Consider the following 25,279-nt stretch of genomic DNA (forward strand, 5'->3'; position numbering starts at 1 on the left):
GTCATTGGGATATTGAGATTATAAACATATGTAATACCAGAAAAAAGTTCTTGTGGACTTTTCTACACTGAATACTCTGCAGTGGTGATTATTTGACTGAAAACTTTGAGTAATGCATATTCATGTCCAACTAATGGCTATGTTCATTAAGGATGAGTACTAATTGTTTACTTTGTAGAGAACATTATGCAGTGGAGAATTTTTTTCTCACTTTATTTCTGCATCTTATTTATTTCTCCTAAGGCCAAGGCTATTTTCTCACTGGATATCACTCTGTTCCCTTGTTCCAGTTTATATAGTTTGTTTTCCTTTTCTGTAAAGATCCCTCAGTAGGACTGCTCGTGAAAATTTTGAATAAGGTCATTTAAATTGTTAATTAATCTCATTTATTCTTTCATTTTGAGATGTGATCTGTTTTATGAGTTCTCTGTATGCAGAGGTATCTGAGGGAAGGCTAACAGAACAGAAGGATGACTCTTGCTTTCTGTTTTAAAGTACATACATGCCACTCCAATAAAAATTTTTTAAAAATAAATAAAAATAAAGTACATACATACCTGCTCCATAGCATTATCTTGCTGATCACATGACTATATTCCTTTCTTTGCCCTGGCAATGATGGATTGTAAAGTTACACATATATAATATAAATTTATTAATCTTCCAGTATTTTTTGATGATGTTGGAACAGATGTATCCGAAAGGCCATTTCTCACTTCTGTACATTATATTATAGTTATGGTTCTCATGTGTACGTTAAAATTCTTAGTGAACCCTTAGGGTGCACATTATTCGGAATAAATGCGTTTTCTAAATGGGGAAGGGTCAACCCTTGAAGTATCACAACTTCTGATTGTGATGGAAGTTTCTGAAGAGTTTATGTTGCCTTATTCTTTCAAGTGCATGATTTTTTGGTACAGCCTGAGTGACTGTTTATCGCCACCTTATGCTATGCCCCTACAGTATCTCCCTAAATACATCTACATGGAGGAGTAATGTCTTCAAAAGTGTTAGGCTTTTGGGGTGCAGAGACACAGGTAACTGCTTGGATCCTTCTAGGCTGTTGTTCATCCTTTCTCTCTCCTTCCAGTAGTCCCTGCTGCCACTGATACCTTCTCTCTTCCTTTCTTTCCTGTCTGCGTTTCTTCTCTTGACATTTCCTTTCACCCCTGGCTTTTGTTTGCAGTGTTCCCTTTTATGGCAAACACCAATCAATCAAAACTCACAATTTAATCAGCATTTGTTCTAAGGATTATGTTAAGTGTTAATACTTTTCAGGCATTGTTTCCTTGAATCCTCACTAGAACTCTATGCAGTAGGCACTATTATTATTCCCAATTTACAGAAGAAGAACTGAGTATTGTGGAGTCATGAAAAGCTACATGGAATTCAATCCAGGCGTTTCAGGCTTCAGAACTGAGCTCTTAGGATACATGTGCTAAATCTCCAGCTAAAATATTCACATAGATTAGTTGGAAACATTTTGGCAATAAGATAAAAATGTTGACTAAGCCAGGATTAATGCCAGGAATTTGGTACATGCTTCTGGAAAATCAAGCACATTGTCATTTTTTTCGGAACACTGAAATCTTATTTATTTATTTGTTTGTTTATTTATTTATATTGAGGTACAGTTGAGATATATTAGTTTCAGATGTACAGTGTAATAATTCAATACTTGTATATATTGTGAAATGATCACCACAGTATGTAATCTCTAATAAAGACAAGATAACTAGTAAATCAGTGAGCTATTTGCTGTAAGTAAGATTGTTATCCTGGATTGTTCAGGTCATAGATGTCACTAAATACATGACTTACACGTTATGATAATATTTGTTATTGACACCAAAATTATTTATAATGTGTTACTTGGGGTACCAAATAACTCTAAGGGGTATGCTACTCAGTCAGGCTAGTGTTGTGAAAAATCATGCAAGTATGCTCCATTTTTTTTAAATATAAATTTTCCCTCTTAATTGCCATTTTGAAGATAATTCACATTTTACATCCAGAGATGGTGCCCAAAAGGATGCTAAAATACTGCTCTCTTTGTGTTTCAGTTAATGCAATTATAGTATTACAATTAAAAGCCATTATGAAAATTTCACAGATGTGCTATAAAAATTGCTGAACTTATTAGCAGTAAACCCAGTATGTTCTAGATACTCATATGCAAATTAAAGGCCAACTTTAGAAAGTTGTTTTTCTACTTAGTACTAAAAGTGTTTTTAAAAACCACTTCATCTTAAGTACTTCAGTCTTTAGCATACGTATGGCCTGGTGCTGCCTAACTACAGGTAGTTGCATCTATGCGTTTTTTGAAAGCTATGATGTTTTAACCAGTTACGCTTTACAAATATGAAATATATATTGAGCCTCTTCTGTATGCCTGTAAACAGACGAAACCTGGGAAGCTTATAATCCAGTGGAAGATACCTAGAAGTAAATAATGTAGAGTGGTACATATAGGTTTTCTTAGATTACTAGAGTTCTTATATTATTAGTTGGTGTCTTTGTCCAATAGGCTAAAATTACAATAGTATAGCCCAATACTATTTTCAGTGTCAGAAACTGTTAAAACAGTAGTTTATATGGGTATCAAAACACTGATTGACTCAGTATTGCTTTGAGCACATTGAGTAATTTGTGGAAAGTAACATGATCTCTATTTTGTCTGTCTGTACATTTGCCGAAGTTAGTTTCATAAAACGGTAGGACTTCAAGACCTTTCAGAAAGTGTTTGCTCCCCCCAGCCACCCAGTGTTGAGAAGTAGCTAAGGTAGCATCCCCAATACAGGTGAACAGGCCCAACTTGGGAATCTATAGGAGTCAGAACACTGAATCCCTATTGGTAGATTCTAAGGTTACAATTGTTCAGTAGCAAGGAATGCTACAAAACAAACTTAGACTGAGTCAGAAAATGAGCTGCTGTTCTTAAGAGTTTTTATAGAGCTCAGTGTGTGGTTAAACCTAGACAATGGTTTTCTAATCCTGGAAGCAGTGTTGTGCTCAGCTGTGTTTGACAAGAGTTTTCATTCTTTTCTTTTGAGAAACAATCCCCTCCTTATCTAATGCACTTTGAAGTCCAACTCGATTTTTATTTCTTTAGTTGATCAGTAGGAGTCAGATGTACGGGCTGCTGCTGGAATCTGCTCAAAGGCAGCACACTTGTGGTGCTCGATTATAAATAAGCAGCCCCCCGTGTTCTGCTATATCCTGAACACTGGGACATCCTGTAAACTGGGGGGAAGGCACTTCTCTGAATATGTACGGCACTTAGAAACATAAGGAGGCATGGTAGGCTTTTTTTGGACATCATTCTTTTAATCTAACGGAATTTGCTGAGTGCCTGTCACGTGCTTAGAGAGACAGGGCATGGTACCTCCCTTCTAAGAGACTACAGTCTACTGCAGAGCTTCTCCATCAGTCGCACTGTCGTTTCCACTGAAAGCTGTTGAGGCTTTCAGGCAAAACCCTATTTGCCCTTTGAGTCTCAGCTTTAATGTTTCCCCAGGAAGCCCAGCCTGGCCCCTGAGACCAGATTCCATGTGACTCTTACAAGCTCCTGTTGAACTCAGCACTGTTCTCTTTTGAGATAGATAATACCGGATGCACTTGTATAATGTCTCTTTTCTGCTAGATTGTAGGCTCCTGAAGGACAACAGTTACCTCCGTCTCATTCACAGCTGTATTCCCTAGCCTGGCAAAGTCGCTAGCATGTACTGGGTACTTAATAGCACAGGCACCGGCATATATGGGGTACCTAACAGATGTATTTTTAAAAATAATAAATGAAAAGTGGGAGGACTGAAATTTTTACTGTCCAGAGGTAGTGGCATTACTATACTGGAGTATAAGTAGTTCAGATTGCCAGCAGCAAGACTTGGAAAGTATATTGTAAGGTTTCTGTGGGTAAACAGATCTGATTGAAGCTACCAGACTTATTTAGAGAACAGAAGTTCAAAATGATTCTTGTCTCCTTTTGTTCACTCTCAGTAGAAAAATTAATGAGTACTGTGTGTTAGGGGAAAGAAGGAGAAACAAGACAAATGGACTTTTCCAGTGAATAATTAACCAACTTATATTGTAGTCTCTATAGGTGCAGTTTGAGTATAGTAAATGAGGAGGCCTAGTGAAGAAAATAGGGCTTGAGTTAGATCTTGAAATAAGAGTAATTATTGATGGTGATTATGAATACATACAGTGCTTACTCTGTGTCAGGCCTTCTCTATGCACTCAGTGTTATTACTCCTGCACAGCAGATGAGGAAACTGAGAGGTAGAGGAGCACAGAGCTAGTAAGTACTGGAGCTGAGACTTGATGCTAGATAGTATTTGAAGAGGGAAGGAGAGGGGTCGTTCCAGTCATGGAAGTTCTCAAGAGTTCTCCGTTTTTAGCAGCCTAATCTGAGTGTTTCAACACAACTTGACATTTGAAGAGTTATAAATTGATAACTACAGTAATTCCCTGCTGTTGCAAATATTATTTTCAGTTCTCTTGGGATTATCTTTGCTCCTCTGAGAAAAGACAAGTAGGTGGGTACACAGGGGTCAGTGAGGAAAAGCTACTCTAGTTAAAATAGCAAGGTTTTTAACATCTGAACCTTTTTAACACAAGGTTCAGATGATTGAGAGGTAAGTTTCATGCCGAATGGCTTTGAAAGTCACACAGAAGAGTTTGGATTTGATGCAGGAGCCATTGTATTGATACCTTTTCTTGGGCAGGTGAGAGACATGTTCAGAGCAGTATTAATGCTAAATCTAGCAATAGCATTCAAATTGGAGTAGAAGTGGAAAAACTAGATCAGAGGTCAGCAAACATTTTCTGTAAAGGACAGATGGCAAATATGTTAAGCTTTGTAGGCCATAAAATTTCTGTCACAGTTACTCAGCCCTGCCATTGTATCGTGAAAGCAGCCATAGACGTTATGTCATTGTTAAAAATGGTTGTCCTGTAAATGCTGATGAGCAATTGCATATAGAACAGAGGTTTAGACTTGCCTCCCAGTCAGCTCTATTACCTTGTAAGCAATGCAGGGTAATAGTAGTGTTTCTCACTTCTTTTTGTGACTCTGATGAATTCCCTTGTCCTGGGTCCCCCCATTTTCCATTGATGGTGAAACCAGTTATGTTAGTGGGAAAAAAACATGGACTCGCCTACTATCAGTCCCAAATAAAGGGGACTCCCAGGACATTAGGTTGATAGGTTACTGTCTTGTCATACGTGTCTGATTTTTCTTTTATGCTTTTCTCTAATTGACATACTGTTTGGAACGTTCATCCACTTCCAAATCTAATAGCTCAGTTTGTATTGTTTGCTTCAGGAATTTCTGCTTCCTAACCAACTAAGAGTTTTGATAAAATTTGGTAAAGTTCCTACGTGTACTCAACTTTAAGCAGTCTGCTCAGAATATTTCTGTACCACTTGTTTTTAAACAGTGGAATTCTTGGCAAATACTGTGATGTGACTCCTTTGCCAGATTTTAATAGCTATTTTAGTGCTATGAATTCTGATAACCTGTCTTTTTATTGGATTTGGAGATAAAGTTTTATTAGAAATAATTTTATATATGTTGGAAATGTATGATAATATAGCCTCAAATAAATGTCATATTAATATAATTCCTTAATTAACTTGTATAATAAAATTTAGGTCATAGAAAAAACTTATTTTTCAAATAAATTTTTCAGACAAAAAAAGAATATTAGATTAATCTTTGTTTAATTTCTCATTATAGGGGTATTGAATGGACGAGTTTAACTGGTTTTCTTTCTTTTTCTACCTCAACACCAAACAACATGGGATTAGTGAGGAACGAACTTCAGCTGGTTGATCTTCCAACAGGTTTGTGTATTTAGACTATTAGGATATTTAAAATGGTACCATCATATTGATCAAAGATGTTGCTATTTATAAAACATGTTCCAAAGTACTTTCTTTCACCTTGGAATTTTTTCTCATTTATATATTCATTTTTATATATTCTATGTTTATATAGTCATTTTTTGGTTGTTCTATAATAATTGCCTTGGAAAAGACTCATCATTGTATGCAGATTATGTTAACACGAGTGCATGGTAAATAGAGTACCATTAGCCTGAATGGACAGATTCATAAATACGGCATCAGTTGTACTTTCAAGTACATTGTTGTAGATAACCAGAAGTAGTTTTAAAATCAATCTTTGTAGTTACACTTCATTAGATTCTCTTTCAAAAATTTTGGCCTTTGCGTGAAACCCTTAAAAATCTTATAAATAAGGATTCTTTTTAAATGCTTAAATTTAAAACTTTTGATAATCTCTGGCTGGCTAAATAGGAAAACTTAATTTCGGAGTTTAAAGACTTTACAATAGGAAATATTCCAGTAAAGTAACCTGTTCACGATTGTTAAAAACCTATAGCCCAGTGAGTTTCAAAATACGAACTTGAAAATAGAGTAAGGTGAAGGTTTTATATTATTTTATATATAGCACATGGAATGATTTCAAATAGTTTTTTTTTTTTTTTTTTTTTTACAAAATTGTGGGGAGTTTTTTTTTAAATGGCTTAGCAATATGAATATATGTAGATAGTTTTAACTAATAAGTTACCTGTGTGTATAATAAATCATATATATGGTTGCTTCCTTGTATTCTCAGTATATATTTCTAATTTATAGTTGTTCTTACTTATCAGAGTATGTTACTAAACCTCAGAGAATTAGCCCCACTTTAGTCCAGTGTTGCTCTAGTCAAATTGGAAATGACCTGCCTGGTGACCCCTATCCCTACATTCCTGAGTTGCCAATAAACTGGCACTGGTCACTGTAGGTACATGGTAGCCCAGGGATGAAATGCTGTTCTGTAGTATCATTCACTAAAAAAATGCCTGTTCAGTTTTTTCTAATCAGCTTAGGTCTAGGACTGTTAGATAACTTAAAATCTGTCTTTCACAGATTTATTTTTGAGGAACAAATTTCTAAGTAATAGTTACTGACTTTTTAGGTGGGACATTTAAATTCATAGATTATAGACTTTTACAGCCTTGTCTTCTAAGGAGGGCAGCCGACTAGCAGAGCCAGGAAAGGATGTAGGGTGTTTGGCGAATAATAATAGTGAGCTTCTGTTTGATGGCGTTGAAGAGCAGGGAGGCATATAGGCGTCCACTTGTCTTTGAATTGAGTATGTTCTCTCTTTTGTTTAATGTAATAGAAATCTAGGAAAAGAGATTAAAATATATTTGTTCAGGGACTTCCCTGGTGGCACAGTGGTTAAGAATCCACCTACTAATGCAGGGGAAACGGGTTCGATCCCTGGTCCGGGAAGATCTCACATGCCATGGAGCAACTAAGCCCTTGAGCCACAACTACTGAGCCTGCACGCCACAACTACTGAGACCATGTGCCGCAACTACTGAAGCCTGCACGCTCTAGGGCCTGTGTGCCACAACTACTGAGTCCGTGTGCCTAGAGCCCATGCTCTGCAACAAGAGAAGCCACCACAATGAGAGCCCACACACCACAATGAAGAGCAGCCCCCGCTCGTCACAACTAGAGAAAGCCCACGTGCAGCAACAAAGACCCAATGCAGCCAAAAAATATGTATATTTGTTCAAACATAAAGTAGAACTTGCATTTTTTAAGTTATAGAAAACCATTTAGCTTCTTTGGCTATTAACTAATTCTTAATATTCCCCAGTTTCAGTTTATAGAGACCTTTTGATAGGAACATGTCAAAATATTGTAGTTGAGTATTTTGCACATGGGACAAGAAATCTTAAGTACCTGTTCAAAGAGTGTTTTCTCCACTAATTAGTATTTGTAAACATGAAAATATTTATACTGCCTTGAATGTACCAGTAGTTTGTACAGTAAGCAGTTGCTTTACCATAGATGCATTAAAACTTTAGAAATTGGCATTTCTAAATTTCTAAGATTAAATTATTTGAAAGAAACCACAGAAGGACTTCAAGAAATTCTATAAAAAAAGAAAATATCTTTTTATAAAGTAGATATTTGAATGTAAGTAATATACTGTTGGTCTTTAACTTGTAATAGTTTTGAATACTTGAGAATACTTTTGAATTTAGATTATTAGAAACAGCTTAGAAGCAAATGGAAGAGGGAACAGGAATAGAGGGTAGCACTGATCAAATTACATTGGTACAGCTTTTAGTTTCTTACATGTTTTATGTGCTTTTTTACCTTTTAATATTTGCAATTAAAGGTAGGAGCATTGCTTTTCGTGGTGAACGAGGTAATGATGAATCGCCCATCGAAATGATTAAAGTATCTCATTTGAAGTAAGTGTCATCCTAAAAAAAATTCTCTGGTCTTCTCACAAGGTAATCTCAAGGATTTTTTTATCTTTAAGAAAGTGAGAGTATGCATGCCATGCATATAGAATTTCTTAGTGATAGCAAACTGTGATGTGCAGCCATATCAAAGAAAATATTTTAATCGCAAAATTAAGTTGCTATTGCTTTTAATTCTCCACTTCTAAAAAGACAAGGTAACTTATCTGAACCTTAACATTTCATTAGATTGCTAAGACCAGTAACCCCATTGTGTTCCACTATAGCTATGTTGATATAAATGCCTGTCACTCACTAAGAAATGTTACTTGTTATCTGGTGAAATTCTTATTTCAACTTCCACCTCAGTTTGGGTTTACTGAGTAAAAGAATTCATTTTCCTTATTTGTAATTTAGATCTAATTCCAGTAAGTTTCTGAGTTTTTTGTTCCAAGGGAAAATAAATGTAAAGCAGGATTATTGACAACAGAGACTGAATGAAATTAATCAAAAAACAAAGAAAGAAGGAGCAAGCACTCTGAAATTGTTTTTAAAATTGCTTTAGCTTTTCGAGGCTCTTTGCATTTCCATATAAACTTTAGACTCAACTTATCAGTTTTACCACAAAGCTTCCTAGAATTTTGATTTTCATTGCATTGCATCCATGGATCAACATGGGGAGGAATTGACGTCTACCGAGTTTTGTGATTCGTGAACGTGGTGTATCTCTCCACTTATTTAGTTCTTTAATTTCTTTCAATAATATTGTGTAGTTTCCAGCTTGTAGGTCTTACACATCATTTGTGAATTATTTTTTGCTTTTTCTTTGATGCTATTATAAATGGTGTTTTTCTTTTTTTATTTCGATTTTCAATTATTATTTATATACTGAAATAGTTAATTTTTTACTGAGGTAATATTTATTTATAACATTATGTAAGTTTCATGTGTACAACACTGTATGTATACTTCTGTGTACCCTACAGCGTGCTCACCACCAAAAATTTATTTTCCATCGGTCACCATACATTTGATCTCCTTTACCCATTTTGCCCTCTTTCCTACCTCTTTCCCTCTGGTAACCACTACTCTGTTCTCTGTATCTACTTGTTTATTTTTATTTGGTTTGGTTTGTTTTTTTAATTTGTTTATTTTTTTATATTCCACATATGAGTAAAATCACATGGTATTTGTCTTCCTCTGACTTATTTCACTTAGCATAATACCCTTATGGTCCATTCACATTGTTGCAAATGGCAGGATATTCTTTTTATGGATGAATAATATTCCATTGTTTTATATATATATATATATATATTTATATATATATATACCACATCTTCTTTATCCATTCCTCTGTTGATGGGCACTTAAGTTGATTCTGTATCTTGGCTATTGTAATTAATGTGATGATGAACATGGGAGATGCAGGTGTCTTTTCGGATTAGTGTTTTTGTATTCTTTGGATAAATACCCAGAAGTGGGATAACTGGATCATATGGTAGTTCTATTCTTAATTTTTTTAGGAATCTTCATACTGTCTTCCATAGTGGCTGCACCAATTTACATTTCCACCAACTGAGGGTTCCCTTTTCTCTGCGTCCTTACCAATACTTACTTCTTATCTTTTTGATAATAGCCATTCTGACAGGTGTGAAGTGATATCTCATTATGGTTTTGATTTGCATTTCCAAGTAATTAGTGATGTTGAACATCTTTTCACGTGCCATCTGTATGTCTTTGGGAAAAAGTCTGTTCACTTCCTCTGCCCAGTTTTTAATCAGGTTGTTTGTCTTTTTGTTGGGGAGTTGTATGAGTTCTTTATATATTTTTGGATATTAACCCCTTATTGGATATATCATTTGCAAATATCTTCTCCCATTCGGTAGGTTGTCTTTTTTGTTTTATTTATTGTTCCCTTTGCTGTGCAGAAGCTTTTTATTTTGATGTAATCCCATTTGTTTATTTTTGCTTTTCTTTCCCTTGCCTGAGGAGACATATCTAGAAAGATACTGTTGTAGATACATGTAGATGCCCTTTATCAGGTTGAGGAAGTTTTTTGTTCCTAGTTTGCTGAAACTCTGTATCATTGAGTAGGTGTTGAATTTTGTCATATGCTTTTTCTGCATTTATGGACATCATCATTTGGTGTGTTTTTGTTTTGTTCTTTAAGTTGGCTTAATATGGTGAATTATATTGCTTGATTTCTCAGATGTTAAACTTGACATTCCTGGGATAAACTCCACTTGGTCATGATGTATTAGTGGGTTTGATTTGCTAATATTTTGATATATTGTTGGGTTTGATTTACTGATACTTTATTAGGGATTTTTGCATCTGAGTTCATGAAGGATATTGGTCTAGTTTTTGTGTAATATCCTTGACTGGTTTTGGAATCAAGGTAATGGCCTTGTAAAATGCGTTGTGAAATATTTACTCCTCTTCTTTTTTCTAGGCGAGTTTGTGTAGAATTGATATTATTTCTTCCTTAAATAGGGCGAATTCACTGAGGAACCCATCTGGGCCTAGAATTTTTTTTGCAGTAAAGTTTTTAAATATAAACTCATCTTTCATAGATGCCAAACTATTCAGGTTATATATATATATTTCTTTCAGTACGCTTTGGTAGTTGGTGTCTTTCAAGTAATCTGTCCATTCATTTCATTGAAGTTGTTGAATTTATTGATATAAGCTTGTTCATAATAATTCCCTTATTCTTTTAATGGCTGTGTGATCTGAGTAATGTCTCTTTCATTTCTGATAATCAGTAAATTATGTCAATTTTATTAATTTTTTCAAAGAAACTTCTGTGGTTTCTTTGATTTTTCCCTGTGGTTTTCTGTTTTCTGTTTCCTTGACTGCCATGCCTATCATATCCTTTTGATTCATTGACTTCTTTATCATTGTTAATATTCTTTGTTCAGAAGTTTGTCCGATTTGTCTGATTAGTATAGCCACTCTAGCTTTCTTTTGATTAGTGTTTGTATGGTATATCTTTTTCCTTCCTCCTATTTGTAACTTATCTCTGTCTTTAAAGTTGATTTCTTACAGAGAGCATATAATAGGGACTTGTTTTACTGTTTGATCTGATAATCTTTGCTTCTAATTGCATTGTTTAAATTATTCATATTTAATGTAATTACGAATATGGCATATGTTTTCATCTACCATCTTGGTAGTTATTTTCTCTTTTTTTCATTTTGAGTGAATTAATGTAGTTTATAATTATATTAGGTTTAATTTCTCATATGCAAAATATCAGTTAGTATAACCCACATAAGAACAGAAGTTCTTTGGAGGAGAGCCTCAATAATTCTTTTAAATGTAAGGGAGTCCTGGGACTAAGAAGTTTGAGAATTGTTCAAACTGTTTGGACTCCAGTCTCTTCTATTTCCAGTCAGTCTTGACTCTACACAAGCCTGCTAAATTAATACATCTTAAACAACTGATCACATTATCACCACTGCTTCAAAACTCAGTGATCTGCTCTTCTCTGCGGGATGAATCTCTGCACATGCTAGCATTGCATTTTAGGGTGTCTTAGGGATTTTATAATGTGAATCCAAAATTCACATTTTAGCCTTCTTTCTCTTGATGATTGCTCTCACATACTTTGCATTTCAAACAGCATGTTCCCCCAAACACCCTGTGTCCTTTCCTGTCTTTTGCCATTTATCACACTTGTAACTCTGCCTAGAATGCCATTTTCCTATTGTCAAAATTAATCTCAACTTTCATAGTGAATCTTTATAGCATTTACCAGATTCTCTTTTATATTAGTTATTTACATACACGCCTTTACTTGTTTTTATATTAGATATAATAAAAAATGTAACATTTTGCATTTGTATAATCCATCACGGTTTATAAAAGTCTTTCATGTGTGCTGGTCGTTTTTGTTTATTTTTATCCTTACAGTATTTAGTGAGGTATGTAAGACAGGTGTTGCCATTTTACAGATAAGCAGAATAAAACTCAAAAGGTCACATGGTTTGTCTGAGGTCACATAATTATCAAGTGGGAGTCCTTTGATAACACTGCGCTACAGGGATCTTCCTACTCTGTCACATTTCCTCACTGTCGGCATGATAGAAACTTTACTTACTTTTTCATTTAATTTTTACCGTAACCTGCATACCAATCAATCCATTGATGTAAGTAGTGGTATTTTCATGTGTTGATGAGAAAATTGAGCCTCAGGAGGGTTATTGTAATATGTGGCACCAGGATGTGAACTCATGCCTTTTCTCATCATTCTGAGCTGGGCTCCTTGCCTAACTTATGGCTATGTGGCTCTCACAGGTCATTTTAGAGCTTTACCTTCTTAGGACTGTTAATCATGAGGGCTAAAGGTTAGTTTAAATTCTCTTTGTTTAGAATGTGTCATCTGAGTTTTCTGATTTACTGAACTTTTTATTTGCACTGCTTGTGAAAATTTTGCAAAAAGAGGTTTATTTAGTAATTTTGTTTATTTTAGACAGTATTTGGCAGTTGTATTCAAAGATAAACCCCTGGAGTTATGGGATGTTAGGACCTGTACCATTCTTAGAGAAATGTCCAAAAACTTCCCTGCAATAACTGCTTTGGTAAGTTACAATTTAAGAAGTAAACAGTTTATTTAGGTATGTATATACGTGATGAATATTTTTCTTTAGCTTGAATTGAAATCACTACTCCTGTGTATTTTCTTGTCAAAAATGTGTATTCAGAGAAGATGATCTAAACAAATGGAGACAACTCTTATTTTCTTGGATGGGTTAAGCTAATATTATATTAAATTCCAATTAAAATTTAATTTAGATATTTTGAAGAACATGATAAACATATTCTAAAATATTTATGGAAAAATAAAGGTCATAGTCAACCTTGAAAAAAGAGGAGTAATGTAGGCAGTATGGGTGGGGGTCGGACGCATCCTACCCCATACAGTACATATTATTAAACTGTAGAAATAAAAGCAATGTCATATTGGCCCAAGAAAGAGAAATGGATCAGTATAATAAAGAGCTCATTAACAGACCCATGAATGTTTGGAAACTGAATGTACGGTAAAGTAGCTCACAAACCCAAGAGGAGGGACAGACTGTTTAGTAGGCAGTATTGGGGAAACTGTCTCACTTTATGGAGAAAAATACTCGATCTCTGCATAATACCATATTCAGAGGTGGGGTCCACAGGATTAATGACCTAAATGTAAAAAAAAGTAAAGCTATAAAATTAATACAAATACAGAAGAATATTTTTCTATTCTGGGGCAAAAGAGGATATCTGAAGCTCAAACCAAAAGGCAAAAAAATTGAATGAATTTGATTATATCAAGATTGGTGCTTTCTATTCAATGAATCAGACCATTGTCAAGGTTAAATATAGAAGACAAGTTGAAAAAAGAAATTTTCCAGTGTCTAAGATGGACAAAGGGTTAACTAATCCCTCTAAGGGATTAGTATTGTGGGAACTCCTGCAATGAAGTGACAGGAGCCCCAGTGGAAGGACGAACAAGCATGTGAACAGTTAATGAATGGCAGGGAAACCTAAAAGGCCAAACAAGCATGGGAAGAAATGTTCAAACTCATAGGTTTTGAGATGTGCAAAGTAAAATAACCATGATGTACCTTTTAGACGAACAAAAAGTGGAAAGCCAGGTAGCATCCCATGTGGGTGTAATATGGGCTATAGGAATTCCTTGGCGCTGCTGATAGGTATCTAGACCAGTGAAGCCATTCTGCAGAGCAAACTGGCAGCACTTAGGCAAACACAGACATCCTCTGTGTTCCAGCTGATCAGCTTCTGGTCATACAGGAACTTTTGTGAGGATATTGACTGCAGTGTAATTTGCCGTGAGGAGAGTATAGAGACAATCTGGGTGTCTTTTGCTGGGAAACTAAACTAAACTAAAAACTAGGCTAAAAATTGGCAGATGTACCTATGGAGTGTTATGTTAATGCAGATCACAAATATGTGCATGTAAAATAACTACATGTTAAGAATTTATACATATGAGAGGATGTTAGATTAAATGCATTAGAATAAGCAGGAATAAATAAATAAAAGGAGAGGTTTGGGGTGGACCTACAGATGGTAATGGGCCATGATTGGAGGAGTGTGATCATCTCACCTTGTGTACCTAAGGGGGAGGTGGGGAGGTAAGGAGTGGGAGATACCATAATTAAATGTATTATTTTCATTCTGTAAAAAATGAAAGCATCAAAAGTTTAAAACCTGTTGGAGTTGGCCATTAAGCTCTTTTCCCTTAAGCTGTAATTGAAGATTAGAGGTAGATCATTAAAATATTCTACCATAAGCTGTAATGAAGATGCATTCATTCAACCTTTCTGAAAAAAGTAAAACCTGAGAACAAATTGTGAATTCATGTGTAGTAATAATAAGTGACGCTGGGCAATGGCGGGTATGCCCAGCTCTTCTGGAAGCGTTCTTTGACAGAGAAACTGATCACTTGCGGGCATGTCTGTCTTTGCTTCACAGGAGTGGTCACCTTCTCACAACTTGAAGAGCCTAAGAAAGAAACAGCTGGCTACCCGAGAGGCCATGGCCCGCCAGACCGTGGTCTCAGATACAGAGCTGAGCGTTGTTGAGTCATCTGTGATCAGGTACCCTGTTTCTGCCCCTGTCATTTGTAATAGCCAAGACATGGTTGGGAAATTGACAAGTGTCATCCCAAGGCACCTCTAGTCTGCTTTTGAACATACGTTGGTGTTTCAGTACATGCTCATATTACTATAGAGTTAGTTTTAGTATTGCATTGCTTGGTGCAGTTTGCAGCAGTAACCTGTGCAGTAACACCTACACATCAGCACCCGTTAGTGAATATGATCATTCTCAGTGCCCTTCTGCTCCGTAAACTTCAGCTTCTGAAATTCAAATGAATGTAGCATGAATATCCAGATGGGTCACATTGTCATTTATGTTCACCAAAGGAAATGTATTAGGGATTCTAACTTAGGTACCACCCCGCCCCCATCCCCACTAAATTTACAAATAAAAAACTTCAGAGAGAATGATGAGTCGAGGTAAGGCCTCTGTTCTGCAGCAGAAACAGCAAAAAGGATTTTTTTCTTGTGTGAGGTCTAGATCACCACATTTTTCTGTGCAGGGTAAGTGTTCACTCGTGGCATTCGGAGTAATTTGTGTTTTCCTGTTATTACTAGGCAAAGATTAGTTTCAGCCTTTCTTTTTTTTTTAAATGGTTTTGACCCCCTGTTAATGCATCTGTATTTGGGGTGAGTTAATTAATTATGTCACTTGAGGGAAAAGAATTATCTTTATCTTATTTTCCTCTATCCCAAAGCTTGTTGCAGGAGGCTGAGAGTAAATCTGAACTCAGTCAGAACATCTCTGCCCGGGAGCATTTTGTGTTTACCGATAATGATGGCCAAGTTTATCATCTCACTGTTGAAGGAAACTCAGTGAAAGATAGCGCTCGGATTCCACCAGATGTGAGTCGAACCTGTGATTAAATCTTCATTAAGATTTCTTATTAAGGTCCTTATTGGTTCTATATCCAGTGAAGCCATAGTTGAGTGTGAAAACTATCTCAGAAAAGTGTAATGTAAATAAACTTTACTAAGGAGCTATTATCACTGATTAAACTTGTTCCATACTGCTAGCGAATAGCATTATAACTGTTTCGATTAAATACTTAACCGTGTGTTACTCATTTTTATCACTATAATAATCCATGAGGAATTATTTACATTTTATCTATGACAAGACTGAGGGAGAGTGAGTAACTTTCCCCAGGTTGCACAGCCTAGTGAGATGGCAGAGCAGCATTTTAAAGCCAGGTCTGTCTGTCTGACTCTAGTTTCTCTTCTTTCCATTTCAAGCATTATCCTGAAGGATTTGAGTAAAATCTAGTATTATTTTTGGGTAATAGTAATCAGTTGTAGGTATAAAAATATTTATTAATATTTACTAACATATATATCCTCCTGTGGGCTTGTGGAGTTCTCTAACCAAGGTTTTGTAGTTAATTGTGTCAATGTGTATCTCACAGGTTGTTTTTAATGGATGGATGAAGAAAATGTTTTTGTTAACGAATAATACTATAACCGTTAACTGGAGGATGAGATGGTTTTTTAAATATATATATATTGATTTAAAATTGCCATCTAAAAATGGAATGTTGTAGGTGAATGCCAACCCTCATGAGATTGCAGTGAGGATGTTGGCTGGGGCAGGGGATCCCCTTCCCACATGGCTCACTCACATGGCTGTTAATGCTGACCGTGATGAGAGGCCTTGGTTCTTCCTCACATGAACCTCTCCATAGGGCTGCCTGAGTGTCCTCAGACATGGCAGCTAGCTTCCTCCAGAGCGAGTGATCAAAGAGAGAGCAAAAGAAAGCTGCAATGTCTTTTAGGACCTCGTTTTCAGAAGTCACATTTTCACAGTATGCTGTTGGGTCACTGTTCATTGTGAGAGGTGACTACCAAAGGACGTGAATACCAAAGGCAGAATCAGGTAGGGGGGTGGGCCTCTTAGGGGCTGGCTACCACATCTTCCTTATTAACAGCTTTAGAAGAATTGAGGGCATCCAAAAAACCTTCATTGATAAAAATTGAAACTAGCATGTGAAAGTGCTTTTCAAACTGTAATTACATTTTTACTGTTATATAGAACAATTCATATCTGAGACTTAGTAATGTCTATTTTAAACTCTCTAATATTGCCAAAAGTTTTCACTAGTGTGAAAATAATGCAAATGTGAAAAGTTGATATTTGGTAGTTAAAAGTAGGAGCAGTAACTTTAAGTGTGTAGCAAGAAAAGCTACGGTTAAAGGGTATGGGCATAAGAGTTGCAGTGTAATGATCTGTCCTCTGGAAAGTCAGTTTGCTTTCTTAGTAATATTCAGAGCTCCTCTAGACTCCAGAGAAGGACCCATCTGAACTCCGATAGTGGCACTTGCAAATAGCTCAGTCTCTTTGTTTTCTAATCACGTCACATTTGAGATTAGAATAGAAATAATCCAATAATTTTTGAGATTCTAGTTCCCCCCCACCCTAAAAAAAGTTAAAAATTTTTGAACATTAGACACATGAATTTTTCTCTTTGTAACTGCTTCTTTCAGGATTATTGCACCACACAGCTTTTAAGATTCTACACTGTTTTATGGAGATCTGAAGTCAGGATATAGCAAGTCTCTATTCTGCCTGCCAGACCATTTTATTCCACAGCTAGAAGCAGCTTCCTCAAGGAATGACCATCCTAATAAGGATCCAGCCTTATTAGTGAAATTAGTGCGTATTTTAGAGCAGATTATTTTTAGGGAAAGAGAATTAAGCATCTACTATATAAAACATGAGAAATAGGTTTTGGTTCATTATTTTTATTTGCAGTAATCAAAATATTTTTCAATGACTAATAAATATGTAGAATTTAGGCAGAGGTTTTGTTTGTTTATTTTTTTATTTTTTATTTATTTATTTATTTATTTGCGGTACGCGGGCCTCTCACTGTTGTGGCCTCTCCCATTGCGGAGCACAGGCTCCGGACGCGCAGGCTCAGCGGCCATGGCTCACGGGCCTAGCCGCTCCGCGGCATGTGGGATCTTCCCGGACCGGGGCACGAACCCGTGTCCCCTGCATCGGCAGGCAGACTCTCAACCACTGCGCCACCAGGGAAGCCCTGTTTGTTTATTTTAATCTAATATTTATCTTACCCTCCTCCCAAATGTAAAGTGTTAAACATTTGTTTTGAGTTGAAACTTCCCCTGAGTTTTGGCCCCAGAACTAACGGTATATAAAAATGGAAAAGAAGCAGAAAGCTTGACATTTTAAATTATGTTCTCATGGAGAGTTTATAGTTGACTGACTGCCTTTATTCAGAAAACCAGAATAGCAGGAGAGAATGAATATCTTTGCTTTGCTGCCAGCCTTACTTCTGATCTTTTGAACATCATATTTTACACGTAGGCAACATATCAATGTCAACTAATAATACTCTATCATAGAGTTTTAAATCTTACACTGGTTCTCTTGGGATTATTTGGAGCCACAAAGCGAGTTTGTGCCACATCCTCTGAAAGCACCTTAGACTTTCCATATGGTTTATATCCCATCAACAAGCTCTTAGGTAGAAAGGTCTGAGTTGTTTAATTGTGCAGTTGTATTAATACATCACTTGTAATTCTAAGCTGGTAACACTGATTTCTGGGCAAATTTAAACTTTAATATTCTAATTTTTAGAAGTTAGAAACTAAGATTATAAAATGTAAAAAAAAATTTAAGACTGAAAAAGTAAATTTAAAGGCAAATTCTTAAACATTCTGTTAATATGGTCAGGAGAATAGAAATAAGATCTTTATACTATACAGAACTCTATTTAACATAGCTTTCTAAGTTTTTTATTAATTGAATTCATTAAAATACTTAATCCAATTTTTTCTTCTGTTTCTTGACTAACATTATGATTTACGCAGTATTTGGTGTGTGTGCAAGTCTACTAATAGCCAATTTGGCAAACCCTTGGAGCTTTCCTCCTTCTTACTATCGATGGCATGAGAGCTAAACACGTGAAGTTTTACATTGTTCTATAAATTAAGAAACAAGATTTCTTTTAATATAAGTAGAGAATAAGTAGAAAAGTAATTGAGCAATAATATTATTTAATAGCTAACATGTATTGACTGTTTACTCTGTGGCAGGCATTGTCATAAAGCCTTTACCTGTAGAAATTTATTAACACTAATAGGAACTCCTCAAGTTCTGTGAGCTTAGCATACTTTATTGATGATAAATTCTAGGCACAGAAAGATTAGTAAACATGCCCCAAATCACACAGCAAATTAAATGATAAAGCTTGGATTCAAGCCCAGGCAGCTGACCCCAGAGCCCAGGCTCCTCGGCTCTCCATCACATGACCTCTGTGCATGTGTTAGATCTTGAAGCTCCTTTCTCCCCACTTGGATTTATTACAGTAGTGTTTCATTCTTATATTTGTGTTTCCCTGTGTAACTTCTCTGCAGAGCCTTCTGTGATTTCAAATTGTGCAGATGCCTTTAATACCCAGTATCTCTTCACCTTCTTTATTCCAGAAGGTATCAGTGAAGCTCTGGATCCCCTTTTTCTTTCTTTTTTTTTAATTGAAATATAGTTGGCATACAATATTATGTTAGTTTCAGATGTACTACATAGTGATGGATCCTCTCTTTCAATAGAAAAATTGCTGAACAATTAGCTGTGAAACAGCTTTAAGTTTCCCCCAGAATAGATTTATTTATCCTTTTGCAGTGAGGGATAACTTGGAGACAGGAGCTCTCTTGAAAGGGTGTCCTTTCCTTCTCTTTTTTTCTTCTTTTAATTTTCTTTTCTCTGAAGTAGTTCTCCCTCAAAAGACATCCCTTTTCTATAAACCTAGTTCAGATAACAATGTCTATCTAATTGAAATCTCCTGGTTCTTCCTAGTTGAAATCGAAATGCTAGGTAGCTCTCGTAGTGTCTGAACTCTGTTAGTGTTTGATGACGTTCTTACTAAAGCAAAACCGTTTTTAATTAGGTTTTATTAAAATATCGTAATTATTTTATCACAGTTATTAAATAAAAATATTTCTCTGTTATGACTGCTTATAAGTGGTGAAATTGATGTGTATTTGTTGCTGTTGTTTTCTAGGGAAGTATGGGTAGTATTACCTGCATCGCTTGGAAAGGTGATACATTAGTTCTTGGAGATGTGGATGGAAATTTAAATTTTTGGGATTTGAAAGGCAGAGTATCCAGGTATGAGTCAAAAATGCAATCGTGTTATTTGGTTTAAAAAAAAAATCTCTTGGTATGGTTCCATTGGAGGCTTGTGACTTGGTAATAAGCAGGGTCACCAAATATGGTCATGTGGAGCTTGGACCATTGGGTCTCTTGTCACTGAACTTGGGAGGAAGGGCCTTGAGCCAAACTCTGGAACATTCATAGAAGACCCTTATCTGCAGGTGGCTCATGCAGAAGTCCTGGGACACTATTCCAGCCATTGTTAAAGAGCAGACACTTTCTCTTATACGTGGCCCCTGTCCCAGAAAGCAGAGATTCTCCTGTCACATCACTAGACCTTGTCAAAAACAGAGATAGAAAGAGACATTGGACATATCTCTTGATGATGAGATATTACTCTACTTCATATTGGTGTTTTGGTTTTTGTTTGTTTGTCCTCAGAGGAATACCTACACACCGAAGTTGGGTGAGGAAGATTCGTTTTGCCCCTGGTAAAGGAAACCAAAAATTAATAGCAATGTACAATGATGGAGCTGAAGTATGGGATACTAAAGAGGTAGGCCCAGCTCCACGTGGGTACACTGCAAATGAAGCTGCTGGCCACAGGAACTATGTATATTTTTCTTCCTTCTGATTTAGAAATGAAAACTATGTAATGGGTTTGTCAAGCTTATTAAAAGTTTTCTTCCTTTAAAATTTTTCTTTCACAGTATTTCTGTTTTAAAGGTGATAGCTCAACAGATTTTTAATGTTATCACTATCTTTGGGACCTTTAAAATGCAGTCTGCATGTGGAAGGTAGACTGCCAAAGACCGTTCAGTTTTGAACGTAAACTGGACCTTTGCCACAGGCGCTGTCTTTCCTTGACTGTTTAATCCAGAATGATTAACATCTTCCTTTTCTTTGTGAAAGTGACAATCAAATTCACTCTTGAAGGTTCAGATGGTGAGCAGTTTAAGAAGTGGAAGAAATGTAACCTTTCGGATACTGGACGTGGACTGGTGTACATCAGATAAAGTGATCCTGGCTTCAGATGATGGGTGTATCAGGGTCCTGGAGATGTCCATGAAGTCCACCTGTTTTAGGATGGATGAACAGGAGTTAACTGGTATGGAGTTCTAGGGAAAGGATGCTTGGAAACCTGTCTTTATTTTGCACCAGCTGCTCTCTTCAGGGGAGAGAGATGCTTCTGTTTCATCTCAGTCTTGCTTTCTAGGAATCTGAGTTTAAGAAAATATTATATATTAACTTAAAGCTTGAGTGTTTTTATTGCTGAGATGCTAGACTCTTTGTAACTGCAGACGTCAATCATTCCCTGACTCTGGTCTACCAAGCGCCCCTTCCTTGACCCTTTTCTGAGTGCTCTGCTCTGTCAAAAGATCAAAGATGTTTACATTTATAAAAATGGCTTCCTCAGACTTTAGGAGAACTCATTAGAGGACATAAATCTAGTGATAAGGTGCTGCTGGCTTTTTAATAGTGAGCCTTACATCTTTCTCAGCCATGCATCATGGAGAAATCACTTTGGAAAGTGTTCTGAGTATCATGAATTTTGATGCCCATCTCATGGGTTGTTAAAGGCCAGTCAAAACAAAATTAGATGATTGCACTACCTTACCCTTTTTCGTATGGTTTTGTATGGTTTATGCTTTGAGATTGTTTTTTCCAGAATGAAAAATATTTTAGCAAAAATAACTGTGACTGTAAAAGAAGGATGAAAAGTTTGTGAATGCACCCATCAGTCTACTCGAAAATCAGACTTCCTTCATTAAGTTTTCTCCAAGCATATATTTGGTGTACACTTTAAGCTATCTGATCTGTAAAAAATTTCATTAGAGAATTGTTTAGTCATTTATTGAGTTTCATCTTAGAAACTGTCAGCTCTGGGAATTGTCTGTACCTTTGTAGAGTCAATCTTTGGCACATTCAGAGGCAATAGTGTTTTGAAAACCTGCCCCTTCATGTTATGTTTGTGCTTGAGGCACTACCAAGTTGTTGTTCATGTTGGCTGGGCTACCTTACATTAGGTATGCTTTTGTTTTTGTCACTGTCCCACCCTGCCACTGTATTTGGGAACCACCGCTTCTTATTCTGTAACCGTGTCTGCCATCTGCTGAGGCAGAAATTGAGCATTGCATTCCCATATCTGTCCTTGAGACACCTGCCAGCTCTGCAGAAGTAACAGGACTTCCTCCTAGGGAAAGACAAGCATAGATACTATTTTAAACATAAAGTTATTAAGGAAATGGAGGGAATTTCAAGGATGATTTTTCTTTTAGTTACTAATTCTAGGTAAAGAAGTGTGCAAATATAATCTAAATGTTTGAGAAGCTTTTCTTTGACCTTTAACTTAAAATTTGTATCTAAAAATCTCCATAGCCAGGGTACTTATTTTTAAATTAAACTGACTACAGAATTAGAGCCCATCATTAGCACATGTTTAATACCATACCCGAACGGCTGGCCTGCAGCCAGATTTTAGATTACATTTTTCTTTTAAAGTTTTCCTAATACTAAAAAAAAAAAAAAAATTATTCCTATCCAATCTCTGTTGGTGTGACCTCAGCCAGAAAGGGAAAAATTTTTAAATAATAATGGGGAAAGGACAATAAAATTGTGCATATTTCCACATATTGAACTTTAAACTCGGAACAACACTCAATAAATGTTAAAGAATAAAAACTGGTGAGAGTGTAAATATGGAGTTAGGAAAAAGATGTCTGTGTTTGCTGCCAGATATGTGCTGATTTGAGCTTGGAAAAATATCAATCTGTTTGATATAATATATTCCTATTCTGAGGAATTAGAAATGTATTTTGGACTTAACTGATGTTGGATAAAAATAAAATCATTTGAGGTCATGTGCAGTGATATAATATTTAATATATTTTCTTCAATTCTCCTTGATGACAAGTAGAAAAATCATAATACATTGATTCAAATACGTTTTCTTAGAATAGCTTAGATAGTCTTCTTCTTCCACCTGGCCTTTATTTGCATTTGTCTGATACCTCCCCCCACCCCCCATAAAGGGGGAGGTCAGACAAATGCAGAAAATTGGAATCCCTGTTTTTGAGTTGGAGAATCCTTCTTGCCCACACTGCCTATTATCAGGGGCATAAAATGGCATAAAACAATCTTAATATTCTTTTTAGCAGCATCTAAAAGGAATTCAAGAGTATGAGACTTAAATAACATTTAGTATGATGCTGTTTCCAAGCACTTTAAATAGTATCACTATGGTGTCAGAGACTCTTCAATCTTGCTTTCTTCCCAACTCTTAGCCCCTGTGTCGTAAGTAGTGATTACATTGAACATACTCTCTGAGTTGCCACCAGACTTACACACCATTCTCTGCTGACTTCTCTGTAAACTGTCTATAGCTGAAGCTTTATAGTAGTATAAAATTTTACTTATTAAAAGCAAAAACTGTTTTCTTGTCTAGAACCCGTGTGGTGCCCATATCTCCTTGTTCCAAGGGCCGCCCTCGCCTTGAAAGCTTTCTTATTACATCAGCCTTGGAATGGACGGTATTCTTTAGACATTTCTCATGTGTAAGTTTTTTTGCATTTTTGTTTTCCTTTCCTAATTGATTTAAGATTGAAGGACACCCATGAAAATCAGCAGTGACCTGTCTCCAGGGCCTATAGGGATTGGAACCTTAAAACCGAGCTGAGGCAGTAGTGGCAGACACACTAAAAGAATCACTGATCTGCCTCTTGTCTTCACCCCTCTGGGGACTTTGGGGAAGCGTGAGCCTGTGGACAGCTGTGAGTACGCGTGCTGCTCTCAGGTGGCTTTGCGGTAGTCTTACTGTCTGAACATGGGCATGGCATACTGAGTGTGAAGAGGGCCAGTTGAGGCCAAGAGGAATTTGGGGACAAGATTAATTCTTTTTAGAAGCAGCATGAAGGGGCCTACTTCAGAGGTATTTTATGTTTTATAGTCTGCCTCATTGCAAAAAAATATTCACATTATTAGTGGTTATTAGTTAAACTACCACAGGTGTTACGGGACTTATGCCATGTGGAATGCACAGATAGGCCTGGGTTAGGGGAATTAAAAAGATAATAATATGATGAGGTATCTTTTCTCCAAGAAGTATCTACTTAAAGAAATGAATGGTCATTTTGCAGAGCAGAACAAGCAGATTCCTTTAGTCATTGCTAAGTTCCTTATTAACATGAATCTAAATCTAATAGTTTTTAGAGCTCACTGATCAATTTTCTGGTTTCTTGAAGGCCAAGGGGACTTTCTGTACTCATTTCTTGGTTTTGACTAAATAACATAAAAGCAGACATTAAAGATGATTGGTAGGTTCCTGAGTAGACTGTTGTTGTTTTGGTCTACAACCAGGTTTTTAACCAAGGACTACAAAGAAGTTATTTCTATATTAATACAACTTTTTTTTCTGGTGAAGAAATAAATCGTAAGTGAAATAAAAAATTGTAAGTGAAGAGAAAATGAACTCATTTAAAATCTTTTCTTGGTACAGTGATTATCCAGAAAATGAAGAAATAAAGAATCTCCTTCAAGAGCAGTTGAACTCATTGTCTAAGTAAGCACTCTAACTATGTTTTATTAGAAGATAAGAATATGAAAAAGAAAAGCATAATGATTTAGGCTTTTTAAAATTAAAATAAGCTTTGTTTTAGAAAATATTTAGTGGCCCACGGAGAGACCATTCTGTTCACAGAGGTGTGTTTCCCTTTAGAATCTTTGTCTTGTGGAAGTAAGGTTCAGATTGCTGTGCAGTGGACGTCTTATAGCTCAGCCTGCCTCCAGCACAGGTCCCCTGCGAAGCCTCGTGTTAGAGGGTGTACACAGGGCGATTCTTGTGTGTCCACTTCCCTCTCCTAAAGTGAGCTCTCTGTGTCAGGAGCTGTGTGTGCACTATTCTGGCTAAGAAATTAACATGCTCCCTAGAGCCAAGAGCATTTAAAAATATGTACTGGGAATAATATTGGAAAGGAAGTAGAAAAATATGGGTCCACAAGGAGTTCTTGGTAAAACATAACATGTTTTTGCAACCTAGACTCTGCCACAAGTATTTTAATACTTAATAAATTAACGATAATAGAATATTTTATTGATGTCAAATTCGAAATAATTACTTTATTGTTTTCTCTCTTCCAAGGTTAGCCTTTATGTTTAAATGGAAAAGAATAGATTTAAAGACTATCTTCCCTTCTTCCTGATTTATAAATATTCTATATTTGGCTATTTTAGAAATAGCAATTTATAAAAACACTAGCCTTTCTTCCTTAAATATTTTAATTTTT

The 25,279-nt window shown here is 36.0% G+C and overlaps 1 protein-coding gene across 6 annotated transcripts in view; it reads left to right on the forward strand.

Moving 5' to 3' along the window:
* Positions 1-25,279, forward strand: part of WDR11 (WD repeat domain 11) — a 54,396-nt gene that overhangs the window by 22,069 nt on the left and 7,048 nt on the right. For all 6 annotated transcript variants that reach the window (XR_016388184.1, XM_089898246.1, XM_022568592.3 and 3 more), the window contains exons 12-21: positions 5,741-5,847; positions 8,210-8,285; positions 12,754-12,862; positions 14,760-14,884; positions 15,583-15,730; positions 19,906-20,012; positions 20,439-20,553; positions 20,934-21,105; positions 23,443-23,551; positions 24,493-24,555. Coding sequence is in view for 5 of the 6 variants with exons in the window: in XM_089898246.1 (XP_089754372.1) it covers positions 5,741-5,847; positions 8,210-8,285; positions 12,754-12,862; positions 14,760-14,884; positions 15,583-15,730; positions 19,906-20,012; positions 20,439-20,553; positions 20,934-21,105; positions 23,443-23,551; positions 24,493-24,555 (1,131 nt within the window). In the remaining variant the exon portion in view is untranslated. The remainder of the gene's footprint in view (positions 1-5,740; positions 5,848-8,209; positions 8,286-12,753; positions 12,863-14,759; positions 14,885-15,582; positions 15,731-19,905; positions 20,013-20,438; positions 20,554-20,933; positions 21,106-23,442; positions 23,552-24,492; positions 24,556-25,279) is intronic.

This window comes from Delphinapterus leucas, chromosome 16, assembly GCF_059928025.1.
Source record: "Delphinapterus leucas isolate spDelLeu-1000000601 "Yukka" chromosome 16, BTC_Dleu_Yukka2, whole genome shotgun sequence".
Taxonomy (NCBI): domain Eukaryota; kingdom Metazoa; phylum Chordata; class Mammalia; order Artiodactyla; family Monodontidae; genus Delphinapterus; species Delphinapterus leucas.